General features: G+C 35.5%; 1 protein-coding gene across 4 annotated transcripts in view; it reads right to left on the reverse strand.

Annotated features, from left to right (window-relative positions):
• The window catches only part of KANSL1 (KAT8 regulatory NSL complex subunit 1), a 210,101-nt gene that overhangs the window by 16,577 nt on the left and 167,142 nt on the right, over positions 1–26,382 (reverse strand). For all 4 annotated transcript variants that reach the window (XM_007482517.3, XM_003340299.4, XM_001368421.4 and 1 more), the window contains 4 exons: positions 25,791–25,895; positions 10,023–10,138; positions 9,393–9,588; positions 4,124–4,301 (listed from right to left, as the gene is read on the reverse strand). In XM_007482517.3, the coding sequence (XP_007482579.1) occupies positions 4,124–4,301; positions 9,393–9,588; positions 10,023–10,138; positions 25,791–25,895 (595 nt within the window). The remainder of the gene's footprint in view (positions 1–4,123; positions 4,302–9,392; positions 9,589–10,022; positions 10,139–25,790; positions 25,896–26,382) is intronic.

Genomic DNA, 26,382 nt, shown 5'->3' on the forward strand with positions numbered 1-26,382 from the left:
TGGCAATGTGACCAAGCATTTCTGCTCTTGCTTTTAAGTTCATTCTTTTCACCAAAGTTATTACATCATCTGCATTTCCAGTTAAAGATTAACTGGACATAATCAAGCAAGCTAACAAAGAGACAAGCACCTCCCACAGCTGTGCCAAATGGTTATTACACACTCATCACCACCACCACGGGCACCAAGAAATTTCTCAGGATTTACTGGTTCTCCTATGTTTTACTAAAGCCAAGAGCCTGAGGCAGCCTGTATCAGGCAAAATGGCAGCAACATAATTTGAGACAGACAGATAGGCAGTTGTGCAAAAGGAGGTAGCCATGGTAAAAATCAATAACTCTACCAATCAAGAAGAATGAAATGTAGGACAGAAAAACAAAAACAAAAAACAGCTGAGTTCACTATCCTCTCTACATATTAAAAAAAAAAATGCAAAAGCCCAAGACCAGCAAACTTGGAACATTATGAATGTGTACGTCCCTTTCTGTCTGTCTCCCTCTAAGAAATCTGGGTTTAAGTTGAGTGGCTAACTTATGAATTTGTAATTTTTTCTTTCTCTGAGCCTCAATTTCCATATCTATAAAAGAAGAATGAAACTCTTTTACCTACCTCATATGGTTATTTAAAAGAAAATATGTAAGAGGTCACTAGATGGTAAAATGAACAGGGCATTGCGCTTGGAGGCATGAAGATGTGAGTTCAAATCCTATCTCACATACTAGCTTTGTAACCATGAATAAATCATTAAATCTCTCACCCTGGATTTCCTCTGCATAATAATAGTACCTACCTGACGGTTTTTCTGAGAATCAAATGAGTTAATACATTCAAAGAGCTTGTAAACTTGCTATACAAGTAGAGGTAGTTAAGATGGCTCAGTGGAGAGAAAGCCAGGCCTCAAATCAGGAGGTCCCAGGATCAAATCTAGCCTCAGATACTTCCTTAGCTGTGTGACCCTGAGCAAATCTTTATTGGGGTGAGGTGGGGGTGTGCGGCGGCTTACCTTCCATCTTGGAATCAATATGTATATTGGTTCCAAGGCAGAAGAGGGGTAAGGGCTAGGTATTAGGGGCTAAGTGACTTGCCCAGGGTCACACAGCTGGTAAGTGTCTGAGGTCAGATTTGAACCTAGGACCTCCTATCTCTAGGCCTGGCTCTCAACCCACTGAGCTATCCAGTTGCCCCCCACCTGGCCCTTACTGATTTTCTGCCTTGGAACCAATATTTAGCAACAAGCCTAAGTCAGATGGTAAGGGTTTTCTAAAAAAAAAAAAAAAAAAAAAAATATATATATATATATATATATATATATATATATATATATATATATATATATATAAAATAATAAGTGGGAGCTGAAATTTCAAAATATAATGCTATGGTTTGGAGAGGTTGGTGGTAGTGGTGTAGAGGAAGTAGCTGTACATCACTATATGATGTGGGGGGGGGGGGGGGGGGGGGGGGATGGGACCTGTAGTCGCAACAACAGCAATAGATGGGAGGAGAAAAGTCTTGAAGCCAAGTGGGTAGTATGTCTCTGGAAGGCTTTCTTTAATGGCCCACAGTAATAATGGACCCAAAAAAAAAAAAACTAGCTGAGGAAGAAACACTCTCATTGTTATCAACTCAAGAAGGTTCAAGTATTAATTTTGTACTTTGTACGAACAAATTTACAGGTTTCATTACAATTTTTTATGAAAGAAAGGGGGAGGGGGGAGGGGAAAGGACCTGTTTATACAAAAATATTTATAATTGCTCTTTTTGTGGTAGCAAAGAATTGGAAACTAAAGGGACATTCCTCAATTAGGGAATGGCTGAACAAGTTGTGGGACATGCTGGTTATGGAATACTATTGTGCTATAAGGAATGATGAACTGGATGAATTCAGAAAGAGCTGAGAAGACCAACATGAACTGATTCAGAGTGAAATAAGCAGAACCAGGAGAACATGACACATAGTAACTGCAAAACTGTGGAACAATAAAATGTGATAGACTTTGCTACTAATAGCAATACAATGATCCAGGACAATTCTCAGGGACTTATGAAAAAAGAATGATATCTACCTCCAGAGAAAGAACTGTGGAAGTAGAAATACAGATGAAAACATATGACTTATTATTGGTTTATTTGAATGTAGGTTTGGAGGTTTTAGTTCTATAAGATTATTTTGCTTACAAAAATAAATATGGAAATTGTTTTGTGTGATGATACATGTATAACCCAGATTGAATTGCTTGTCAGGTCTGGGAGGGGGGGAGGGATGAAGGGAGAGACAATACAGGTCATATGACGTTGGAAAACTTATGTGGAAATTTGTTAATGAAATAAAAATTCAATAAAGTAAAAAATTAAATTAAAAAACAAGAAAACCTAACAATAACAAATCATACCTCTTTCAAAGAAATTAGTCAGCGTAACATGATTTTGCTCTCCTGAGAGGAAAACTCGCACACAAAGGTACCCCTAATTCTCTGCCTTTATTAATATTTCAAGATTTTGCTGTGTTGGGGGTGGGAGGTGGGGTGTTTGGACCCCCCCAAAAAGAGGGGTTTTTTATGGGGATAAGTTCATCTACATAAGGAGCTCCATAAATGGAATTCTTTCCAATGAGATGACTACTACTACTACTACTACTACTACTACTACTACTACTAATAATAATAATAATAATAATAATAATAATTCAATGACTCCTTTGTAATCTGAGTCTTACAGGCATATTAAGTAACTGGTGCATGTTCTCACTACTAGTAAGGATCAAATACAGAACTTGAACCCAGGTCTCTCTATCCCAAAGAGAAATTTTATCTTCACTGTGCCAGAATGTCTCAAGGCTACACATCTAAAAGGATGATATTTGGAATAGTAGAACAGATTTCTCTTATCAATGTGGCCTGGGGGAAATGTTGTTACTATTACTACTAGGTGGTAACTTTAGTCCAACAATGATCCCAGGCTGATAGATGCTCATCCAAGGTAGCAGTTTCTTATACATATTCTAGATGCTCACACCATATCATACCATAGAGAAATGACCCTAAAAAACACATACCAAAATAGGGCAGGTAGAGGTAAATGAGACCACTGGGAACATTAAGATACATCTGGACACATTACAACCTAAATACTAAAAGAATATTCTACTGAGAGCACAAATGAAAATATTTTTAATAGTTCTCAACAATTAAGACATGTAATTTCTGGTCCCACATCTCCTGGTCCAAGTTTTCTAAGTGGTAACAAAAAATCTGAGACCTTTGATTTTCCACAGTGAAAATGGATCTGGAGCATTAGGACACAGAGAGCGGTGAGGTCTGGAATCCAGCAAAGTGGTCAGGTAAAGAAGTCAGGAGACAAAGAGTTGATGAACATTCAACCTAAAGAAGATGAGGTTTGGGGGAAGGAGCTGGAAAAAAATTACCACAGATGTTTTCAGAATCCATTCTGTGGGTCTGTTAAGCTGAATTTTGTTTGGTAAAAGAACTCTCCACTATGGGAAAAAGTTGGCCTCATGAAATAGTAAACTACCATCATTTTAATTGTTAAAGCAGAGGGAGCAGATGAGCATTTCTACCTAAAGAAGTTAGATTAGATGATCTCTAAGATTTCTTGTCCAAATCAAAGATTCCATGATCCCTTCAGGAATCTCATGAAGAAAGTCTTCTCTGTGCCATTGGAAAAACTGAATCTCTGCCAAATTTAAAAGGTATTCTGAGCATCTGCAGCAGAGCAGACCTTGGCTATTTTTAGGCATAGCTCTGACAAACAAAAGCAAGCCAGTGATGCCTCAATCTCAGAGCAAAACACAAATAAATTCAGGCCAGACTCATCTATGTTGCTGGAGCTGAACACTCAAATGGGACATCCCATATTCTCCTATTCATTGGGCTATTTAGTTAGCAGAGACATTTTAAAAAATATTCCTGATTATCTATTGATTTCCATGACTAATTATTCTTAATATTGCTCTTTTAATATGCTAAGCTCTAATTTGAGTATACATCTAACTGAATACTCTTTCATTGAGTGTCTCAGTGATGCTTGAGCTTTATTGAAGTATGAGGAGACCTAAAGCCACACTGAGAACTAGATGTGATTGATAGTCTGTAACCCAACTTACCATCTGGGAATGCTAATACAGGATGAACACAAGAGTCCAACTGGGAAAGGCGCTCCAAAAGGGGAGTTTCATACTGGATCTCAGGAGGCATTGTAGTACCACCACTACTTGAACCACCACAGAGTACACAGGAGACATTTACATCACAGCTGCTTCGTATAGTACTGCTTCTGTGAACCTGCAAAGGGGCAAATAACAAATCTGATCGGTTGTACCCTAGTAGTAGTTGTAGAGAAGGTGTATGAGGGTGAGTGTAAGTGTGAGTGTGTGTGTGTGAGTGTGTGTGTCTGTCTCTCTCTCTGTCCTATATTTAAAAAATGGAACTTAACATGTTATCTGTAGCACACCTCTGCAATACTATTACAAGGTCTGTGCCCTAATGCAAAGTCTTTAACATTTATATTCATCTTAAATAGTTGTGCTTACATTCACATTCTCTAATTCATTATCCTCCCACTCAATAAAAAAATGAAAGTTTCTTAATATTTACTAGATTCATATGCTGATCAGTATTTTGTATGAGGTATGTATGACCAGAGCCCAGTAGTCTCATATATTGATAAAGAGCATCTTCTGCTGGCTTCCAAGAAATGCCTTTCTAAATTATATCCTAACCTATCCCCCATCTTTTTTTTTTTTAACCAAGTACAGTACTCTTTAATTTCTCCAGTATTTAACAAGGGCTAATGGCATTTACAAAAGTGCCTCAAATAGACAAGTGGATTATAAACTTTTGCCTGTGGGATTTATTACACTAATTGCATGTGGAACAATAGCCATACATTTAAAAGCTGTGGGAGATTCCAAGTCATATATATGATATTTGAAAATACCTTTACAACATTATCTCTTCTAGGAACTTAGCACCCTGTGTACTCACTAAAAGTTCAAGATCACTTTAGGGAGAAATGGTAGTAAGTAAAGTTTATCAGTTTCCTTATCATTTTGAATTCTCCTTTAAAGATCAAGACTCCAAATTTAGAAGAGTTCCTCACTACGCACTAATCCAAGATAAATATTATTACAGCAAAGTGGCATAAATCTAAAATGTATTTAATTGCTATGAACAAAATTTTATTGCTTTATCAAGCAGTTTTTTTGTGTATGCTTCTGACTTAACAGTAACTGACAGCATAGAAACTATTGTTATTGTTAAATCAGAAGACCTAGGTTTCAAGTTTTGCCTTTGCCACAACCTATCAGAAGCAACACGGACCGCTTCTAAAGCCTCATTTTCCCAGGTTAAAAATGAAGTTGTACTAGAGGGCACACTATTGCTTCCAAAGCTAAGTGCAATGATCATATAATCACTACTTAGGCTTTATGTAGATGAATTTGAGAGGGTAAAGATAATAGAGAAAGAAAAACTACCTTAAAGGCTCTGAGGAGAAACAAAAGTCTAGTGTGTGGCAACACTGAGAATTAACAACTGATACTTCAAACATTTCAGCTCATTTGATTTTTCTTAACACTGAATGGGTAAGTAATAGACGGCAAAGAACATTTTTACTAACTTGAATTGAGAGCAACATAGAATAGAAATAAGATCATTTAGAGTTAGAAGGGATCACAGTAAGATTTAAAGCCTAAAAGATAAGAAAGAAGATGTTGTGAGGAAATAAGAATGCATTTGGGGGGAAATGGTGATGGTAATACAGGGTTTAAATAGTAAAATGGCAAGTTTAAAAGCACCTGATTGCAACCTACAATGGTGTATCACTCTCTATACATGCCTCCATTGTCAAATTCTTAAAAAGCATAATGAAAAGGACACCAATGTTGGTCTGAAGTAGGAGTTCTGGTCTTAAAAGACATTGCATTCTTGTTTGTAAAACGGGAAATTGCTAGTCCAAAAAAGAAAGAATCATGTCATTTATATAGATTTTTTAAAAACTGGACTTTTAGTGCTATTCCTGGCAATATACATTTAAAATTCCATCTCCACTGTTTAATCAATAGCTGAAGAGTTTCCTACTTTTGAGAATGGCTATGATAATAATCCTTAAAGTCATACCTGGCACTTTGCCATATGTTCAAATTGGTTTAACTAAGCAAAATCTTTATACCTTGTCTCTACACTGCTGAATAGTTTCATTTACACAGGAACATTAGAGACTCCATTTTTGGGGGAAAACACTATAACATAAACACTCAAAAGACCAGGTATGTCTCTGGGAAGAGCCCTATGAGATTTCTACCAGGGATTTAAAATTTTTTCTGAAAGCAGATTTCTAATTCATTACCATCTTTAAATTCTTGATGTTATAACATGCTTCATATAACCTTAAGTCTGAGGCTGGGGATCAGTGGCAAAAAAGTGGACTGGGTAGGGAAACAAGGGTAGAATCAAAGATCCATGATAGAAGAGAATAAGGTTTGGCATCAAGATTCACATTCCAGGAAGGTAAGGAAAAGAATATTATTAAGACAACTGGGGGAGGTACACTATAGAGTTCCAAATGGGAGCTACAGTTGAAAGAAATAAGCTGAGTGAAGGAATATAAAGTATCATACTAATACTGGTTTTGGGTAGGAAAAACAGGTCTCCTCTATATATGAGATAACACAGTCTCCTTTCTATGGTTAGGTTTAAGAGAAAGTTAGCACCTGTCAAACAAAATTGGAGCAGTGAACTTACTGACATTTTAGAAATATGAATATGCATATAAATAACAGCAAATCCATGTGGTAGCTGGTTTTCCAGGGTCACTTCCCTTATCCTAAAGGGCAGAAACTAGTTTCTTGTGCAAAATATGGATTCTATGATAATATCAAAGCATGTCTTTCCCAGGACTTCAACTAATTAAATTTAATTACCCATCAATACTAATTTCAAGTGTGGACAGTATCCAACTAAATTGTCCTACCACATTTCACAAAATAAAAATATCTCCCTAAGATTCAAAACTAAAAATCACTTCAGAAATTCACCCAACTGTTTAACAAAAAATACCAAAGCCAATCATCCCACTAAATTCCAAGCCATAAATACTAAACATCAGGTTTCCTAATAACCTTCAGCTTTGTACTAATGGGACAAAGAAAATTATCTTCTTAGAAAGGGTCAAAAATACCCATCCATCTTATAGCAGGTGATCATCCTTCAAAGCAACTACCATACAACTTAAGCTAAACAAATCCAATTTGAAACAGAAATATTGGCCAGCCTAAGATTTACCTGAAATAAAAAGAGGTCTAAAAAGCAACAAGATCCATCATTGATATTTTTTAAACAAACCAACAACTGTTTAATCACATGAAATCTGAACACTAATACAGGACAAAAATCTCTTCATAACTAATATTCAATGAAAACACATCTTTTCCCCTTCAAAACAAAAAAAACCAAAACCTCCACTAATTTCCAAATTCTTATGAATGGTACCATTTTTTAAATCTTTTAGGCTCAAAACCTTAATGTTACCTTAGATTTATTCCATACAATAAATCACAAATACCGCTATATTTCTTGCTTTGCATATCTACAATTGCCTTCCTTTATTATTTGCTACTTCTGGCACCTGATGCTCAACTCTCCCTGTTCTAATCTATATTGTAGTTATTTCTCCTGTTTAGAAACATTGAAAGGCTCAGCAAAGCCCATGGGGCAGTCCAAACCCGTTAGACAATGCTTTATTCATCTTTGAATCACTTTAAGTACCTAGAAGTGTTACTTATATATAGTAAGTTCTACATTAAATCACTTGGGGCAATTTTTAAAGTAACTTATAAGCACATACCCTGAGTCATCTCTAATTAAACCAGCTTCTTCACTGTCTTAGAACAATACTTGGCCTTTTCTGGCTGCTGTACTTTTGCTTCATGTAGATTTGCCTGCAATGGTGCCTCTCCCTCCTCACTTCTTCCTCTCTGCTTAAAGCCTGTCACTCAAAACCTAGTTAAAAAACAACCTCTACTATACATTTTTCCTGGATGCCAATTTACCTGTTTGTATATTTTCAAAAGTATTTAATTATTCAGTAACAACATATTAGTTATTTAATGTTCAGTGTATTTTCTATTTTTTCTCCTTAATTGGATTATAATAACCTAAATTCAATGTCTACATAATATCACCAATTTTGTTACAAATAACAAAGTGGTAGGGTTTTTTTATTTTTATTTTATTTTATTTTAAAACCCTTACCTTCCATCTTAGAATCAATACTATGTAGTGGTCCCAAGGCTGAAGAGAGATAAGGGCTAGGCAATGGGGGCTAAGTGACTTGCCCAGGGTCACACAGCTAGAAGTGTCGGAGGCCAGATTTGAACCTAAGACCAGCTGTCCCCAACAAAGTAGTTTTTAAAGTTTCCTAAAGTTCTAATTTCCTATGGTTGAAAATGTTATTAAATTTTAGAAATTCAAATTGAAAAGTGAAGTGCTTTTGTTTTGAGAGTAGGGAGGCTCTCCATGTTAATCTTAATGGACTTCACACCAAGGAAACCCAGAAATTTATAAATCAAGATAATAGTTCAAGAACAATTCTGTATCACATGAAACTTCAATATAAAACTGTCCAAAAATTTAAGATCTTCCACGGTCTGTTTATGGTCAAGTATACAACTTTAGAAAACACAAGTATGATTATGACTAATTTCCCCATGTTTGGCATTAATTCATTTAATGTACTATTTATTAACTTGCTTCTCAGTCTCTTAGAAAATAGCTTGGAGTTTAGAGGGGTTTTCTCCCGAAAATTGGAGACTTAAGCAACATGGGGAGGAAAACTGAATTTTCTTAAGTTTCTTTTATTCCTGATGACAGTATCTGAACTCTTCTGGAATTATTTCTCTTTTAAGAGATTATGAAAAAATTTCATTAAAATCATGGGGGGAAAAAAATTATATTGTCCCAATAACAAAACAAAGCCACTGAAGTAATCAAACATTAATTATATTATTTGAAATGTAAGTTTAATCAACATCACTGTTTAAACTTCCTTCTTCATTTTTACAAGCTCTACTATAAAAATGATTTAATAACCTTTCAAATCTACAAGTTCTTATAGTTCAGAATTTCACCATTTTTGTTAGTATTTAAAAAATCTCTGCCTCTTTCTTATAATAGGATCTCAAACCACACTCCTAATCCAAGAGGGGAAAAAGTCATCTAAAAATGATAAAAAGAATACCTTCAGTAGGTACATTCATTCTCTTCATTATGTCAGGGTACGTATCTATACCTTCTAATTGTTACTAAAAAGTTTCAGATACTTCTGATTTGAGCACATTTTTCATCCAGGGCAGATCACGACCTACAAGTACTGACCTTTTTGGACAGGGGTACGATGCTGTTGGGCCGAACAAGTCTCCGTTTCTTACAGCTCAGTACAGGACGAGTCCGGGCTGCTCCACATGGACCATCAGAGGAAGTGGAAACAAGATTCAACCGTTGCTTTTTATGTAGTAGTTCCTCAGCATCAGAACCATCTCCTGGAACATGGTCTGCCAAACCTGACTGGAGTCTACACAAGAGGAGATATGTTAAAACACCTATCTATCTCGATATACATTCAAATCAACAGAAGAATAGTCTATTCATTTTATACTGTCCCTCAAAACAACAGTCTTCAATACAGAACACCATTATTTAGTTACTATGGCCATAATCAGAATGAAGCCTTATTAAGCTAGACGATTAAATTAATTAGCTTTGATTCCTTCCACTCCTCTCCCCATATTCCAGTTGAGAGAATTACAGAGTAAAAAGAGAAGAGTAATGAAAAACTATGTCTGAAGGTAGGTAACATGCAAAATTCACACAACATAACCTCTATCTTCAGCTAACCCACATAGGGTTATTTTAAGAAGATATGATCCAATATTATTAAGTGAATACATTTACTGATAAGGTAGTTTGACAACTTCCTTCTTGGTGTGTAAAGATATTTAAACTTACGGATTAATAACTCCATTGATTGGTCTCACTATTCCACATGGTTTAGTGGAAAGAACCTCTGAAGCATTGGTGGCAGAAGTACCAAGATTTTCCAGTGGGTGAGATATAGAATCAATCTGTGGAGGAAGGGGGGAAAGTGCATACGTATCACTATTTATTTAATAATATTATTATAATGTTAAGTATATCATCACAACTAAGACAGTAACAAATTCTATAATGTTCAAGTCATAGAAAACGAGGCTTTATGAGTTAGGAGAGAACACACGAACACGAACGAACACACACACACACACACACACACACACACACACACACACACACACACACACACACACACACAGCATCATCATCATCCCTTACCCCAAAATATTTGAAAGCCTAAAAACTCACTGCTAATTAAAAGAGGTATGACAGAATAGTCATGAAACTACCTAACAAAAAAAGTTCAATTTTGGCATTGGAATGATAAACTAATTTTAAATTCCAAATAACCAAAACAAAAAACAAAAACACCTTTTTAAATTCAGCCAGCAATGTACCTCGTGCTATATTTTAAGAATAGAAAAAGAATAGTCTTTCATCTCCACTAAAACCATATTATTTACTGTATACTGAATGTTATCTTAAGAGGGAAAAAATTTCAAGTTAATTTATTTAGTATTTAACATTTGATAAAATATGGAAAAGATTCAAATTATGTTAAATCTGCTCTGTACAATTGACTTCCAAATACTCTACCTTCTCCCTCTGAGCTTAAGTCTGTCATCTCCAAGTAAATATTGGGTGTTCCACAATTACCTCAAACTTACCATAACCCAAAATAAACTCAATTATTCTTCCAAAATCTGTCTCTTCTGCAAATGTTCTCATTATGGTTGACAGAATCATATTCCCAGTGGCCAAGACTCAAAAATCTCAGAATCATCCTTCCTGGTCTTCCTCTCTCCTTCAGTCTCCAAATCCCATCAGAAAGCAAATTCCAACACCTGAAAGCTATTTCCATTTTACTTCCAATGCAACCACTTTTCTTACCTACCACAATACCTTCAACTTGGTCTCTTTGTTTCCAATTACCTTCCTTAACCATATATCTTCACATAGCTGCTGAAGTAACCCTAACCTACCACACAGGTCCGACTTCATTATTTTAAAACCTACAATGGTTCCCCCTATCACATACTGAACGAAGTACAAACACCTCACACCTTTAAAACCCTTCATATTCTGGCTCAATCCTACCATCTCTATTCTGATTCACACAACACTACAATTAGACTATTAAATGCTCCCCAACATCATTCTGCCATTTCCAATATCTCTGTTGCTCAAGTCAGACTCCATGCCTTTAGAAGTTTACTATGCCCCCCTCCAATAACTCCAATAACTGATAGCCTTCTTTTCCCTTCAGTGTCTAGGTCAGTTGCCCATTCCATCTTGAGCCGTTCATTCTTTTTTTTTTTTAATTTTTAACATCTAAAAAAATTTTTTCTTAATTTCTGAATTCTCTTCCTCTCCTGCACCTGCCCTATCCCACTGAGTCCATATTGGCTATGTTGTGCCACCCCCCCCCCCCACCAAACAAAACAAAATAAAAAGGAAAGGAAAAGAAAGAGGGGAAATTATGCTTCATCCACACTGAGAATATTAGTTCTCTAAATGAAGGTGGATAGCATTTTTCATCATGATGTCTTCAGAATTATCATGGATTATGCTTTTCTGAGAAGCTAAATCTTTCACAGTTGGTTTTCATTGTAATATTGCTATTATTGTGTATAAGGTTCTGCTCATTTCACTTTGCATCCATTCATAAGTCTTCCCAGGTTTTTCTGAAACTCTGAAAAACTATCCACTTTGTCATTTCTTATAGCACAATAGCATTCTAATCACAATTACATAACCTAACCACAATTTATTCATCTATTCCCCAGTGGATAGGCATCCTCACATTGCCACCACAAAAAAGAGCTGCCATCATTATCTTTATACATGTAGATCTTTTTTTCCCCTTTTTCTTTGTTCTGAGATACAAACTTAGTGGTGGTATTGTTGGGTCAAAGAATACGCACAGTTTTATTGCCCTTTTAACCAAACTGTTCTCCATAATGGCTGTATCAGTACACCTATTTTTACACATCCCCTTCAACATGTTATTTTCCTTTTCTATCAGGTTATCCAAACAGATAGGTATGAGACAGAAATATAAAACAACTCTGAGGTACTATCATCAATTAAGAATTAGAACTTTTTTTTTCTTGTAATAGTAGCTTTGAATTGTTAAAAAACTGCCTAATTCATATCCTTAGACCATTTATCAACAGGTGAATATAGAACTAGATTTCCAACTACTCTTTCTAGATAACCATTTTTTTCATTCTTGAATCTCACATAGTGCTCTGTTCAACATCCATCCTTATCCATTTTCTAATTTTTATTATGATTATTGGGGGAAAGGGAATATGGCAGCCCTGATGGGAAAATCCTAATCTCTCACTAAAAATATACTCTTAAATTCCTTTTTTGGTAGTCCTAATATGTTTAGCATACAGCTGTGGCTATAGTAAACACTTAGAAAATGTCAACATTATTAACTGAAATATAGAAACAGAGTTCTTATTTTGAGGTTCTCGCTTGTTGAGAGGCTACTACAAAGTAATGAAGAGGGCTTTGGACTTGGAAGTCAAGATGATTCACAGTAACATCCCACCTTAGACAGTTACAAGCTATGTAGTGCTGGGAAGTTGCTTAACCTGGATTTCAGTTTCTTCCCTGCAAAATGAAGGCCTTGATGCTCTTTTCAAGGTTCTTTCTTCCTCTAGCTCTATCCAGTTTTATGAATTGTGGATCTATGATCAGATAGAACCTCTTGAGAAGTCACATCCAAAAGGACATTATCAGCTAAATATCAATTCATAACAGCTAGCTTGAAGGGTCTGAAAAATAATCTAAAGGATATTTTCCTATCTCCATTCAAGTTCAGAGAATCCAAACTTTTTTTTTAAAAAAGAAAGTCTGTCCCTCATGCTTAGAAGGCACTCCTTTTTACCTCTTCTTTTTCAAATTCCTTATCTTCCTTTAAAGCTTAAATCAAGCACCACCCCTAGTGCTCTAGTGAGGAGCACTTTAGTAAAGTTTACCTTTAGTAAAGCCTATAGACCTCCTTCAGAATATTTTTAAATGAAATAAACAAATACAAGGAAATATATTAAAATTGTTTTCAAAATATGTTTTTAAAAGTTCAAAGGATTCAAGTTACAAATCCTATTCCAAAAGAATGCAAGCACCTTGAGTGACAAGGGCAATTTATTTTTAATTCTTATTTCCAGAATCTAACACAGTACATATTTGATAAAACAACAGTCAAACTGAACAGTGAGTTCTGAAAAGCTGCAACAGTGCCATACTTAACCTCAACATTGTTTTTATTTTGTTTTGTTTTATTATGTTTTAAAGACAAAGATCTTCCTGTATTTCGCTCTCTCACAAATCATCTGTGAGGAAATTTGGGTCTTGAAGTCAGTCTAACTGGTCTTTAGATAACTATATAAAGTATACATGTTAAACTATGTCATCACTTCCAACCCACTGAGTTCCCATGGGAATGTATAGCCCAAGAAAATATAGAAAAAGAGATGATATGGTTCTGTACTAAGCTACTGGTTGTGTGAAAAAAGATAATAACAAACATGAAAGATGTGGTAGAAGTAAAATTGGCACAGTTTGAGAATTCAATGGGTTGGAAATAATGACATAGTTGACCATAAATTTAACTTAAAGAGTATATGGAGACTAAAGTAGGCTGGCTTTTGATAATAAGAGCCAAAGTTGATCATAAAGGATGTGTGGGAGAGTGAAATACAATTAGTTAGACCTAGGTCTTTCTTTAGGCTAATAAATTATCAAACATTCATTAAAAAGTATATATCTTGTGACAGAGATTACACTACGGTGCTAGAGATACCAAAAAAAGCATAAAAATCACCCCTGTTATCAAGAAGCTTAAATATTCCCCAGGGAGGATGGTTGGATGGATAGATATACATAACATACATACGACACAGATATATATATTTGCACATATATACAGACACTTCCGTGCCCCCCCCCCCGATTATTATAAGGAAGTTGGGAGGGAATGAAAGATCAGAAAAACTGCATCAAGTAGTACTTTTTGAGCTATGCCTTTGAGCTACTTCCCTTAAGAGGGAAAGTCTATAAGGTAGAATGAGGAGAGTATCAGACATGAGGTGCATACAGCTAATACAAAGCATGGAGATAGGACATAGAATGCCCTGTGTGAAAAACAAAAAGAAAGTTAGTTTAATCTTAAAAGTATGGAAAGAGAGATAATTGTAGAATGAATGTTGGTTATTTTTAAATGCTGGAGCAAAATTCTGAGGGATCTGAAAAGCCAAAGAGAGGAGTTTACATTTATCCTAGGATAAAACGAGAGCAACTAGAGTTAACTAAATGGTAAGCTTTGTTTAAGAAAAATTCCTTTGTCAAGCTGCATGATAGATGAGTCTTTTATGAGGAGAGACTGGAGAAGGAAGGGAAACCAATTAGGTCATTGCCACAGTCTAGAAAAGAGGTGGCAAGGGCTTTAACTCAGATGCTACTTTTACATGAAAAGAGAATAATGGATATGATGACATAGAACTGAAAACTTCCAACCCACTGAGTTGGAATAGGAGAGAATGGATATATATATATATATATATATATTCATTCGAGTCATCTGCATAAATTATAATTAAACCCAAGAAAAGATTATAAGGTCACTGAGATAGTATAAAGAGAAAAGAGAACACAAGATCACGCCTTGAGATCATCCATATTTGGGGGACAGGAAACTGCTGATGACTCAGCAAAGGAGCCTAAGAGGGAGCAATAAAAACATGTAGAAGGGGGAAATTTAGGAAAAATCCATAGACTAGAGTACAGCCAGAAGAGGGAAGGCAGATAATTGTGTTAAATGAAGTAGAGAGATTCAAAAAGATTAGGATTGATAAAAGGCCATTAGATTTGGAATATAAGAAATCAACAGTAATTTCTGAAAAACTAGTGTCAGTTAAAGTGGAAGCCAGATTGCAAAAGGTTGAGAAGCAAGTGAGAAGAAAACTAGTGGAAGCAATAAATGTAAAGAGTATTTCCTGACAGTTTGGCTAAGGAATGAAGGAAGGCCATTGAACAATTGCCTAAAGGAATTAATAGGGTACAATTACAGATTTTATAATATCTGTAGATTGCAAGCACCTCATGAGTTAAATTTGTCAAAATTTATAGTATTGAATGTATAACTCCCAATAGAATAAACTCCTCAAATGAATACAGAAATGTAGTAGGGTGAAAAGATTGAGAAATACTCCTTTTTACTCACATTTCAGGAACAAAATTAATGCTCCTAGGTCAAATGGAATGGAAAATGTAGACCACCATCTATATCCCAAAGTAGTACAGAATTAGCATTCAACAAATACAACTGCTGCATCAAATGAGATAATAGACATGAAATAATATACAGTTGGGGAGAGAGATAGGAAGTAAAGAATTTTCATAGCCAACAAGTAGGTAATGAAAAGATAACTCTACCTGCTAATTAGAAACCTCACATTATACCTTAGCTAGTAGCATGACTGTATAAATTTAGTCCAACACAAAAACTTTGAAATCCTATTATAGAATAAATCAAGTTCCAATACCACCTAATTATTCAGTAAGATGTAGTTCTCTTTTCATTTGAAAATTTCAATTTTAAAATCCTTAAGGTTAATTTCACACAACACAACACCACACACACACACACACACACACACACACACACGCGCGCGCGCGCGCGCGCGCGCGAAAATAGAACAATTAGAATTGAAGATACCCTCTACTCTCCAACCACCATCTCAGGCAACAAAATCGAGATTCTTTCCAAGGAATTGACATATTTCAACCTACAAATAGGTCACTTGAGTGAGTACATTTGAACAAGTGAATAGCTAAAACCATGGTCTCTAAATACTACTGTTTGGAAATAATAATTCAATGACAGTTGGAAGGGACTTTACAGCAAGTCATCAATGAAGAATCCTTTCTAAAACAATCCTAACAAATGATAAGCCTATCTTTGTTTACCTATACTGAAATGAACTCTCTACACTGGCAAAAGGCAGCAAATTCTACATTTGAACAATGTTACAAAATTTTGTTTATATCAAAACTAAATCTGTCCTATCTATTATTTCTACCCATTGCTATTCTAGTCACCAACATGACTCCCCCCTTTTTATAACTTCTACTGCCATAATTTTGGTTTGACTTCATCACTCCTTAAAGGGCAATCCACCCCATAATAAAAGCCTCAGGTCTATGGACTCAATGGATGATATGGACATTAAAAACTCCAACAAAATTGGAAACAGTGTCGAGTAATTTAAACCTCTGTACTTTCCTCCTCTCACCCCATCCCATTATTTTAACAAATGTTAACAAAAATTGTATTATGAAACGAATCACTGTTCACATAGATGCACTCCCAGCATATATTCTACCATCATGACTGAAGAAGGACAAGGCTAGGAAGGAAGCGTGCCATTAGCAAAGAGATTAATTCACTCTCTCACTACTCTTATACCCACCTCTTCCAAAAGAATCAACTTTCTGGGTCTCCTGGCAATGGTCAAAATGGGTTTGAATCGCTAAACTTCACCTAAGAGGGTCAAGTACATGTGCTAAAACACAACCATCAAATGAAATTAAATTGTGTGTTAATTATGTGAAATTACCTTCTTCTGAACAAAGTGCCAACCCTCTTAAATCTGGCCAATCAAGAATAAGAAAACCCCTTGTGACACCCAATGGAATGGCATGGGGGGGGGGGGGGGGGCACGGCGGCAGCAGGGGAGGGGGGAGAAAGTGATCTTTTTTCTCCCCAATGAATGTTTGAAAATGACCTAATAAAATAATGTTTAAAAGGAAAAAAAAAGAATAAGAAAACCCCTAGAATATCCTTAGTCTCCCTCAGGAAATATGTTAGAAGAAAACAGTCTGGGGTTCTGAAAAGGTGATATTTTTTCTGGGATCCAAGTTACAGTGAAACTTGGTCTTATTCAAACTGAAAACAGAATGAATGTATACATATGCATTTGTGCCATTTGTTTGTTCAATCATTTCAGTCATATCCAACTCTTCCTGACCCCATTTGGGATTTTCTGGGCAAAGATGCTGCAATTGTTTGCCACTTCCTTTTCCAGGTCATCTTACAAATGAGGAAACTGAGGCAAACCAGGTGTAGTGACTTGTCCAGTCATACACCTAATGTATCAGAGGCCAGATTTGAACTCAGGAAGAGTCTTCCTGACTCCAGGCCCAGCATTCAAACCACTACTCCCAGAATTGCCTTTTAAGAAATTAAGGATCGTGTCATTTCTATCAATCTTCTCTGATTTCAATTGTTTAAGTACTCCCTATATCAATGCAGAATACAATTCTTCTATGCCTTTGTAAAATCCAATTCACATTTGCTTAAAATGAAAGTGTGTTTAATATAATGTAATTCTCTCTGAATTATCTCAAGATTCCTGGGAAAATAAATATTTTGGTTAGGTTAGTTCTTCCCTTAACTTCAAGGTCCCTTTCCCAATTAAGGATGCATAAAGAGAGGGGCATGTGGAACCTAACCTTGTAAATACTTTATAATGATATAAATATACAAAAGTTTTCCCTCACCTACAAATTAACCAGGAGTTAGGAGACTTAGGTTAGCCTCTCTGTATCTCAATTTCTCCATTTGATAAGTGACTTCTTCCTTACTAACTTTGGGAAGTGAGAGTAAAATGGCAAATCTATGTGAAAGTACTTTTTAGTTCATTTGGCCTTCCATTCAATCAGCAAGTACCCTATTGCACAAAAAAATAAATTTATGATATCTCTGTGATTACCAATATAAAGCACTTTTTTACATATGCTCATTTTATCCTCATAATCCTGAAGATGTATGCTATTATTAAACTGAGTCAGAAAGTAAGTGATTCAGCCAGTGTTAGTGAGTGTATGAGGGCAAATTTGAACCAAGGTCTTCCTGACTCCAGATTGAACACTCTTAATTGTGTCATTTAGCGGTCTCTATCAAAGAATATGCACCTAGAAACTTAATGGAAGTTGCACCATCACACTTTATTGAAAGTTTAACTTGATAGTAAGCTGATCATTTCTTTAACAATTTCTTTAACAAGCTTATTTTGTTAATACTGTATATCAAATAATCAACATCCAACACATCAGGACCCACTCACAACCTTAACCTGTCTGTGATTTGCTGGGGGGAGCGGCACCACACAGACATGCCGCCAAAGCCCATGGTGCATTTGATGCTACCTGTCTCTTTCAGAAACTTTAGTACTGGCTCACAGCCTCAAGACCTCAAGGCTTCAAAAAGGAAGGGAATCATACTATGTCCATAAAAGTACATGGAAATGATGTTTTCTCACTAATCAACAAAAACTAAACCTTAGTGCCAACACCTCAGACTTCAAAGAAATAATAATAGCAATGACTTGAATTTCAGACACTTTTGAGAAATTCTCCATCCTTTGTGGCCATTTTATTTCCCCATCCATTAATTCTGTTAAGTTTCCAAGAGTTGCTTTTAGATTTGAGAGGTGAGTCAACTTGCTAAAGATCACACAGTCTTTGTTATATGCTGCTACCTTTTCCAAAGAAAAACACCCCTTAAATTATCCTTAAATTGAAAACCATAAACTATGCTAGAAAATCTTGAATAATCCTGAAAAACAAAAGAAAAGAGGTCAAGTAATCTGAAAATAAAAATCAGCAAGAAAATATACAAATCTACTTACTCCATGGCATCTATAGAGTGCCAGATCTAGAGTTCCTGAACTCAAATATTACCTTGTATATTTACTAGCTGTATGATCCAGCACAAGTCACTTAATTTCTTTGCCTCTATTTTCTCAATTTTGACGTGGAGATAATAACAGTATCTACCTCACAGGATTGTTGTGAGGATCAAATGAGATTATTTGTGAAACACCCTTAGCAGTGTCTGACACATAGTGCTATATAAATGTTTATTTCCTTCTCTTCTTCCTTCCCCACCTATCCAAAGATATATAGACATATGGATACATATAAAGAAACTCTCACAGAAATACTCCAACATATAATTTAAATAAACAAATATACCCATAACCACTCACTTATGCATAGGGAAAATCTACATTTCAAAATTGATTCCATCAGTTTCATTTTATTCTGTCCATATGTCTATCACTAATAACTCCCAAAGACAGCAGTTTAAATTGCAGACTGGGGAGTGGTAGAAGCTCCATATAAAGTCAAATTCAGGTAATATGTTGATTAATGTTACTGTACATTTCCCATTAAAAAAAAATTAGTCACAAGACATAAACACCATTTGAAAATGGTTAAGATACATTAGTATGACAGATACAGTAGTTCTAGCACAAAATTCCCCAATTAACCTGAGAAAGCTTTCATTCAGTAGGATCTATATACCATACTAGACTCCAATTATATATTTACAAAGCTATCTTTTCAATTTACTTAAAATCACACAGTACTGGTGGATATACTGAGACACAGAGACTTAGTTCATTCCAAAGTTGACATACAGATAAAATTTCTCTGCAAAACAAACAAAAAATCCACCTTGCATGAATAAAATATACTGATTTGAGCCAAAAGTCATTCAATATTCTTTAAAGGCGATAAAAACTAATCTATTCCCTGTGTATACCTCAACTATAAGACCAAAATTTTAAAATTCTTTTACTACATTATTCATAAATACACCAAAATCTCTTTAGCTACTTCTAGATCAGACTCACTAAGGTGGTATAGAATCCAATCAGATTTCAAGAGGACCTTGAAAGCAAGTAAGCACCACCACCCAAGGTCTATCTCTTCAACCACAGGTAAGCAAACTAAGAGAATGCTCAGTCACCAAAATAACAAATACAAAAAATTTTAAAAGAAAAATTTACTGCTTTAAAATATGGACAAATAAATAATCTAAGAATCAAGCTATTTTCAATATCTAATGATGAATGAGATAAAAGCTGCTAGAACATGACCCCAGGTTAAATAAATCCCAGTAGCTTTGCAATGTAACTGAGGCACAAAAAAAATTCCTTAAAATTGCCTGAGCATAGCAGGAAGAAGCGGTCATTTCACTGACAAGTAACAGGCAAATAGAAAAGAAAGAGATTTGGTTCCCTTGAGTCAATAGGTTTAGGCATCTCTTATACTCCCAAAACTCTTTAGCAAATGATGAATTACTCCTAAATTCAACCAGCAAAAGAAAATTGTGTGTATGTGTGCACACACACACAAGTGTGTATAATCAGATCATCAGAAACCAAAATCCCACAAGCATCTTATTTCCTCAATATTATAGCCATTATCAAAATAATCAAGTCATAGGGTTTAGTCAACTTAGTGGATTACTTTTCCAAGATGTGATAGAATATGCCAAAGATTTTGTAGATGAAATTACTACTACTCACCTCTGGTGACTCTAGTGGGCAAAAAATAATACTCTCACAGAAATCTAAAAAGTACTACATAAAGAGAAAAATTTTCTGATTTTAATGATTTATATAGGGTGTAAGACATTAAATAGGATATATATGGTGATTTAATTTTTCTAATTAAAGGCAAAGATTCTTGGGAAAAGGGCAGATATGAGGACAATCAGTTGAGAAAACGGAGTCTGAGAATAGTATTCAGGATTTCTAGAATATGGCAGAAAATTTTGAAATAATTAGCTCCTAGCCAGGGATGGAGTATTGCACAATAAAAGTCTTGATTTAAAACTCACTGGTCTGAAATTCTTACAAATCTAATTAAAAGGATTTCAGAAAGTAAAGGGTAGGAGAAAATTTCATGTATAAAATCATCCAACTAGTTAGTATAGAAATTATGTAAGGGAAAGAACTATAGAAATAACCAGAAATTCACAACACACAATTGAAGAAAGGAAAATATCCGCTCTCCATACTGAAAAGTATACAATTTGGGTTAACAATCATTCAACAAGCATTTTTTTTAATCCTTACCTTAGTATCACTTCTAAGAGGAAGAAGGACTAGGGACTAAGTGACTTGAGGGTCACACAGCTAAGAAAATGTGAGACCAAATTTGAATCCAAGTCCTCTCAACTCCAGGCCTAGTACTCTATCCATTGAGCCACCTAGCTGCCCCTTAACAAGCAACTATCATTCACAACAAAGAGGTGGAAAGATGGTAGATTATTTTGAGCATGGTGAACTTAAGACAATTATAGATTGCCCAGTGGGAAATGTCTAGTCGGCAATAGTGGAATACAGGATGAGAAGTAAGGAAAAAGATTAAGAGTAATACAAAGTGGTATCACTAAAATTTGTCATATATCATATATATCTTGGAAGGGTATACTATATTCAAAAGTAATGGAATTGTGGGGGAGGGAAGAAGAATATCCATTAATGATACTGGATTGGATGTTAAGAACATTAAGAACATATGCATATGCAGGGGGGTGAGGGTGGTGGGGGGTGTGTGTAATGAAATAACCAGCATTGGGGAAGGGCGGGAGAATCCATGCAGATAGAATAGAAACAATACTGATGTTGGTTTGAGACTACCTGGACAGAAAGAAAAAATAGATGAGTTTAGGAAACTGATCATTATATGCATTGTAAAAAAGCATAGTAATGAAAAAAGATTTCAGTTATCAAGTTATCTGTTACAAACTTTTTTTTTTTGCTCATAACAGGACAACCAATAATTTCTTGATTTGTCTTGGTAATAAACCCAAAGTGTAGAGACACCAATAAGAACTTCTCTCAACCAAATCTGATCCTTATCAACAAGGAAGAGATGCTTGCTAATGCATAAATGATAGGAATCTTAGGAAGAAGTGACCATTTTACCTTTAATTTGTGACAGAGGAGAAGAAAACAGGGCAAGTCTTACATGAATAATAGATTTGGAGAGAGTATATATCAAGAGTTCAGAGGAAAATGGGAGCCTATCAATTAAAATTCTATAGGGTAAGTCACAGCCAAGAAGTGATGAGAAATGTTCTAAGAATTAAATTCTGAAGACACAGAAATAGTGATGAGGAAGTGAACCCATAAATGAACAATGTAAATGTATGAGATATTAATTAACCGAAGCATTTTTAAAGAAATGTACAGAAGATGAAAGAATGTAAAATAGACTGTAAAAATGAAGTACAATTTTATAAGAACAATGTTAAGAAAATTAAAAATTTACAATACCAAGGTTAGTCAGTGAAAGATAGTTTTGCCAGCATGGACTTGAGGTGAATGGAGTTAACTTATGACAGAAAGAAGGCACAAATGTTCAGCTCTTTTGATTCTGTTTTTTCTATCAAATAGAATCATCACTGGCCTGAGAAAGAGAAAAAAGTTGGCTAGTAGGTAATTTGAACTGAAAAAAAAAAAAGGAGATTGTAAGAAAAACTAGGGAGTTCATAATACCAACTCCTCAGGCCTATAGTATTGAAAGAACAGACAAAGGGGCAACTAGATGGCACAGACATAAGTGCAAATTTGTCCTCAGACACTCCCTAGCTGTGTGTCCTTGGGCAAATCATTTATCTTATTTGCCTAGTCTTATAGTTGTTACTAAGACAAAGTAAGGGGAAAGACAGCAGGGATAGGATGACAAAGCAAGGGAAGCTTACAATTGCTTCTCTGGACTTCATGGACATTGAGGATGCAGAGAATGTCAGCAATGATGAGAGTTCATTTGTGAACTAAGATTATTGTTGGTGGACTCTAGCCCTATGTTTCTTAGCAATTCACAGGAGATAAAATTTGCAAGAAGGAAAACTCCCACCATGTTGAGTTATGAATGAGAAAGAAGGAGTCCAAGAATCCAAACCACAAGCTCCCTTGGCCTTCAGATAACTGGTCTCTTAGAAATATTAAATTTTGAGAAAGCCAGGCCACTTGAACCAGTCGTATGTATGGATTAGATCATAGACAAGATAGTTGATGATTAACTCATTCTTCTCATAACCAGCCTGTGCTTCCTTAGAGCTCTAACAGAATCTATTTATTCACCCAAAGCCATGCACAGGCTTTTTGGAAGTATTATTATGCCAGGGCAGCCTTGGAAAAAACCCTGAATGGCTTGAAATATTGGAAAATAATTTCCAAATGGCAGTTTCAGCAAGAGGTACAAAGGAATAGACATTCTTTTATTGCTGCAACATTGTATGTGACATTTTAACTGAACATTAATTCAAATTGTCATTTATTATAAATATATCGGGGTTTATTAGCAATAAACAAACAATAAACAAAAAGGGAAGGAGAAAGAAAGGGCAAATGCTACTACTCAGACACTGTCAGTCAACTTTGAAAAACAGTAGGGAATGAGAGGTACAACATGATTTCCGAAATGGAAGACTAGAATGGAATCTGCAAACTACAAAGTTGTGAACTTCAACTGGTTCAAGAAATTCTAGATCATTAAAGACTAGCAAATATTTTATCATTTCCTTAGCTATAAAATAAAAGGTTTGAAATATACAACCTCTAAGGTCTCTCCTAGTTCTAGATTTCATGAACACTTTTTTTTGTCAGGGATTCTAGGCTAGAAAATAGTAAAATCAGAAAAATGCTATTAAAATTTTATAAAATATTAGCAATATACTAGGCAAAAATCTCATGATATTCATATGGAGAAGATGGAAAAAAGTGGGCTATATTATTTTAGTTTGACTAGGAAATTGAATGGCTAGCTATTTACAAGGAAAATCATTAATGGGTTACATGCCAAGTTGGAAAGCGTTTTCCAAAGATCTGTGCTTGACCCTGTGATATTTATCATTTATTAGTAACTTAAAGATAGAGCTGGCATAACTTAAAGATAATACAAAACTGGAATAATAAATGTCAAAGTTGAAATCCAAAATGATTCTGACAAGCTAAATAAAATGTTGTCAAGATGAAATATTAGGAATAAACATCAAGTTTTATACTTGTTAAAAAACTAGTTCACAATATCACATGGAAAGGCATTGCTAACTAGATGGTGGTTCATCTTAAAGTTACTAATGCAATGGAAATGTACATTGTTTATTTTGGTTATCATATCACCATATTAAAGTTAGTATGTGGTAGTGGCTAGAGATCCAGCCATAGAGTCCAGATGACCAGAGTTGAAGTCCTGCCTCTGACAAACACTAAGCTGTCACTTAAGTGGCGAGTCAGTGAACCTCTCAGAGTTCTAGGAAACTCCCTAAAGTCAATAAGTTTCAGAGAAGGAACAGCTTTGCATTGGTAAATTGAGTTTCTTCATTGGGGCATTACATATGACAATGACGTCCATTTCAAAAAGATAAAACCTTAGGCTATAGAATCAGAGAACCCAAGATTAGAGACATACATTGTCATTGCGCCCCTCCCCCCAACATCAGACAACATTGAGTACTTTGTAGAGTTCTAGGACTAACATTTTAGAAAGTCCAATGAAAAGCTAAATTTAAAGGATATCATCAAGGAACTCTGGGTGGGTAGATGGTTTGGTTGGGGTGGAATGTAGATAAAATTGACTGGCAATATAACAAGTTAAAGGTGGATGGCCAGAGTAATTCACACCCTCCTTTTCCTCCTAGCAAAATTTTTGAAACTATATGGACAAGTCATATAGAATCAGCAGGAATGTTTGGAAAGCAATCTAGATCTCTGGAGGGAACACTAGAGTTGATATTACTTGAAGGATCCATTAGTGAAAAGGTAGAACAAAAAGAAAGAATTGGAAACATATTAATTTTAATGTTTACAGGATGTTGAAGAGCCTAAAGATTAGTCCAGTTAAGAAGTGCTTGGAGGACTGGGGATATTGAACCAAGAAAATGACAACACAAGATGCAACTTCTTGAGTATTTTAAGGATAATCATGAAGAGAGATTAGATTTTGTTCTTCAATCAAAGGAAAGATCATGGGGTGATGCATGCAAAAAAGTGAATTTAGATGAAATTTAAGAAAAATGTCTTAACTTTAAACATTGGTTGTTTCAGAAGATCATAAGTTCTACATTAATATAAATCCTTAAGCAATGGTCAGAAGGCCCAATACACTACCCATTGGATATTCTGTAAAAATGATTCTTGTTCATTTGTGGGTAGGACTAGATGGACTTTGAGGTCTCTTCCAACTCTTAACTCTGTTTCTGTGAACTACATCCTAGGATAAAAGGCAGAAAACCTCAAACAATCCCCATGCTTGACAGGTATCCTAATTTCTTGCTCTGGACAAGACCCCTTGGAATTATTCCAACATCCAGAAATCAGCTATATAATGACCATACCAAATGTTACTTTGAACTGCCTACGTTCGAGGACTTATAGTTTTTAGTGACAAAGCACTCAAATGGATCTCTTACCCCTCTGGTCAGCATAAAGTTCTTAGTTACAGAAAATATGGAGCAGCTAGGTGGTGGTACAATGGATAGGGCACCGGGCCTGGATTCAGGAAGATGTAAGTCCCTTAACACCTATTTGCCTCAGTTCCTCATCTGCAAAATGGGGACAAGTGGAGAAGGAATAGCAATTTACTCAGTATTTTGGCAAGAAAACCCTTTAGAAGTCCATGGGGGTCATGTAGAGATGGACACAACTAAATAAACAGAGAATATACCAGGTCTGTGAATTACCACTTAGTACCATTAACTTGTTCCCAAACAATCCCCATTTCCCTTCATACTTGTGTACTTACCAGTCTGTCAGTCCCATGTTCAGCCTTCACCTCAGTATTTAAGGGAAGGGATGAGTCTACTGCTGTGTGCTCTGTGGGAGATGCCTCACCAAGAACTATCAACCCCTGCAGGAGAGAAAGGAAAGAGAGAAAGAGAAAAGAGAAGAAGATTGAGATGGGGGGAGGAGAGGAAGGGGGAGGGAGGAAAGGAGGGGGGAGTGGGAGAGAGAGAGAGAGAGAGAGAGAGAGAGAGAGAGAGAGAGAGAGAGAGAGAGAGAGAGAGAGAGTCAGTCAATACTAAAGTTACAAACTTTTACCAATAGTTAATCTCCAAGGGAATAATGATTTTCCTTATGCTTTACTATAGAAACTCATCATACCCACAAAAGGTTGTTTCCCCCGCCCCTCACAAAAACCATTCAAACAAGAAGTCTACTAGCAGTCATGTTCAGCTACTAAGGTTCCTACATCTAGTTCCAAACTTCCAGTCCTTTACATGAAAAGATAGTTCTCTTTGCCCTCTGTAATTATCACACCACAGCCCTGAGGCCAAAGGTACAAAGATCCTACAATTTAGTATTGATTATATTACACTCCCATATTTTCTAATCTG

The sequence above is a fragment of the Monodelphis domestica genome, chromosome 2 (genome assembly GCF_027887165.1).
Source record: "Monodelphis domestica isolate mMonDom1 chromosome 2, mMonDom1.pri, whole genome shotgun sequence".
Lineage (NCBI taxonomy): Eukaryota > Metazoa > Chordata > Mammalia > Didelphimorphia > Didelphidae > Monodelphis > Monodelphis domestica.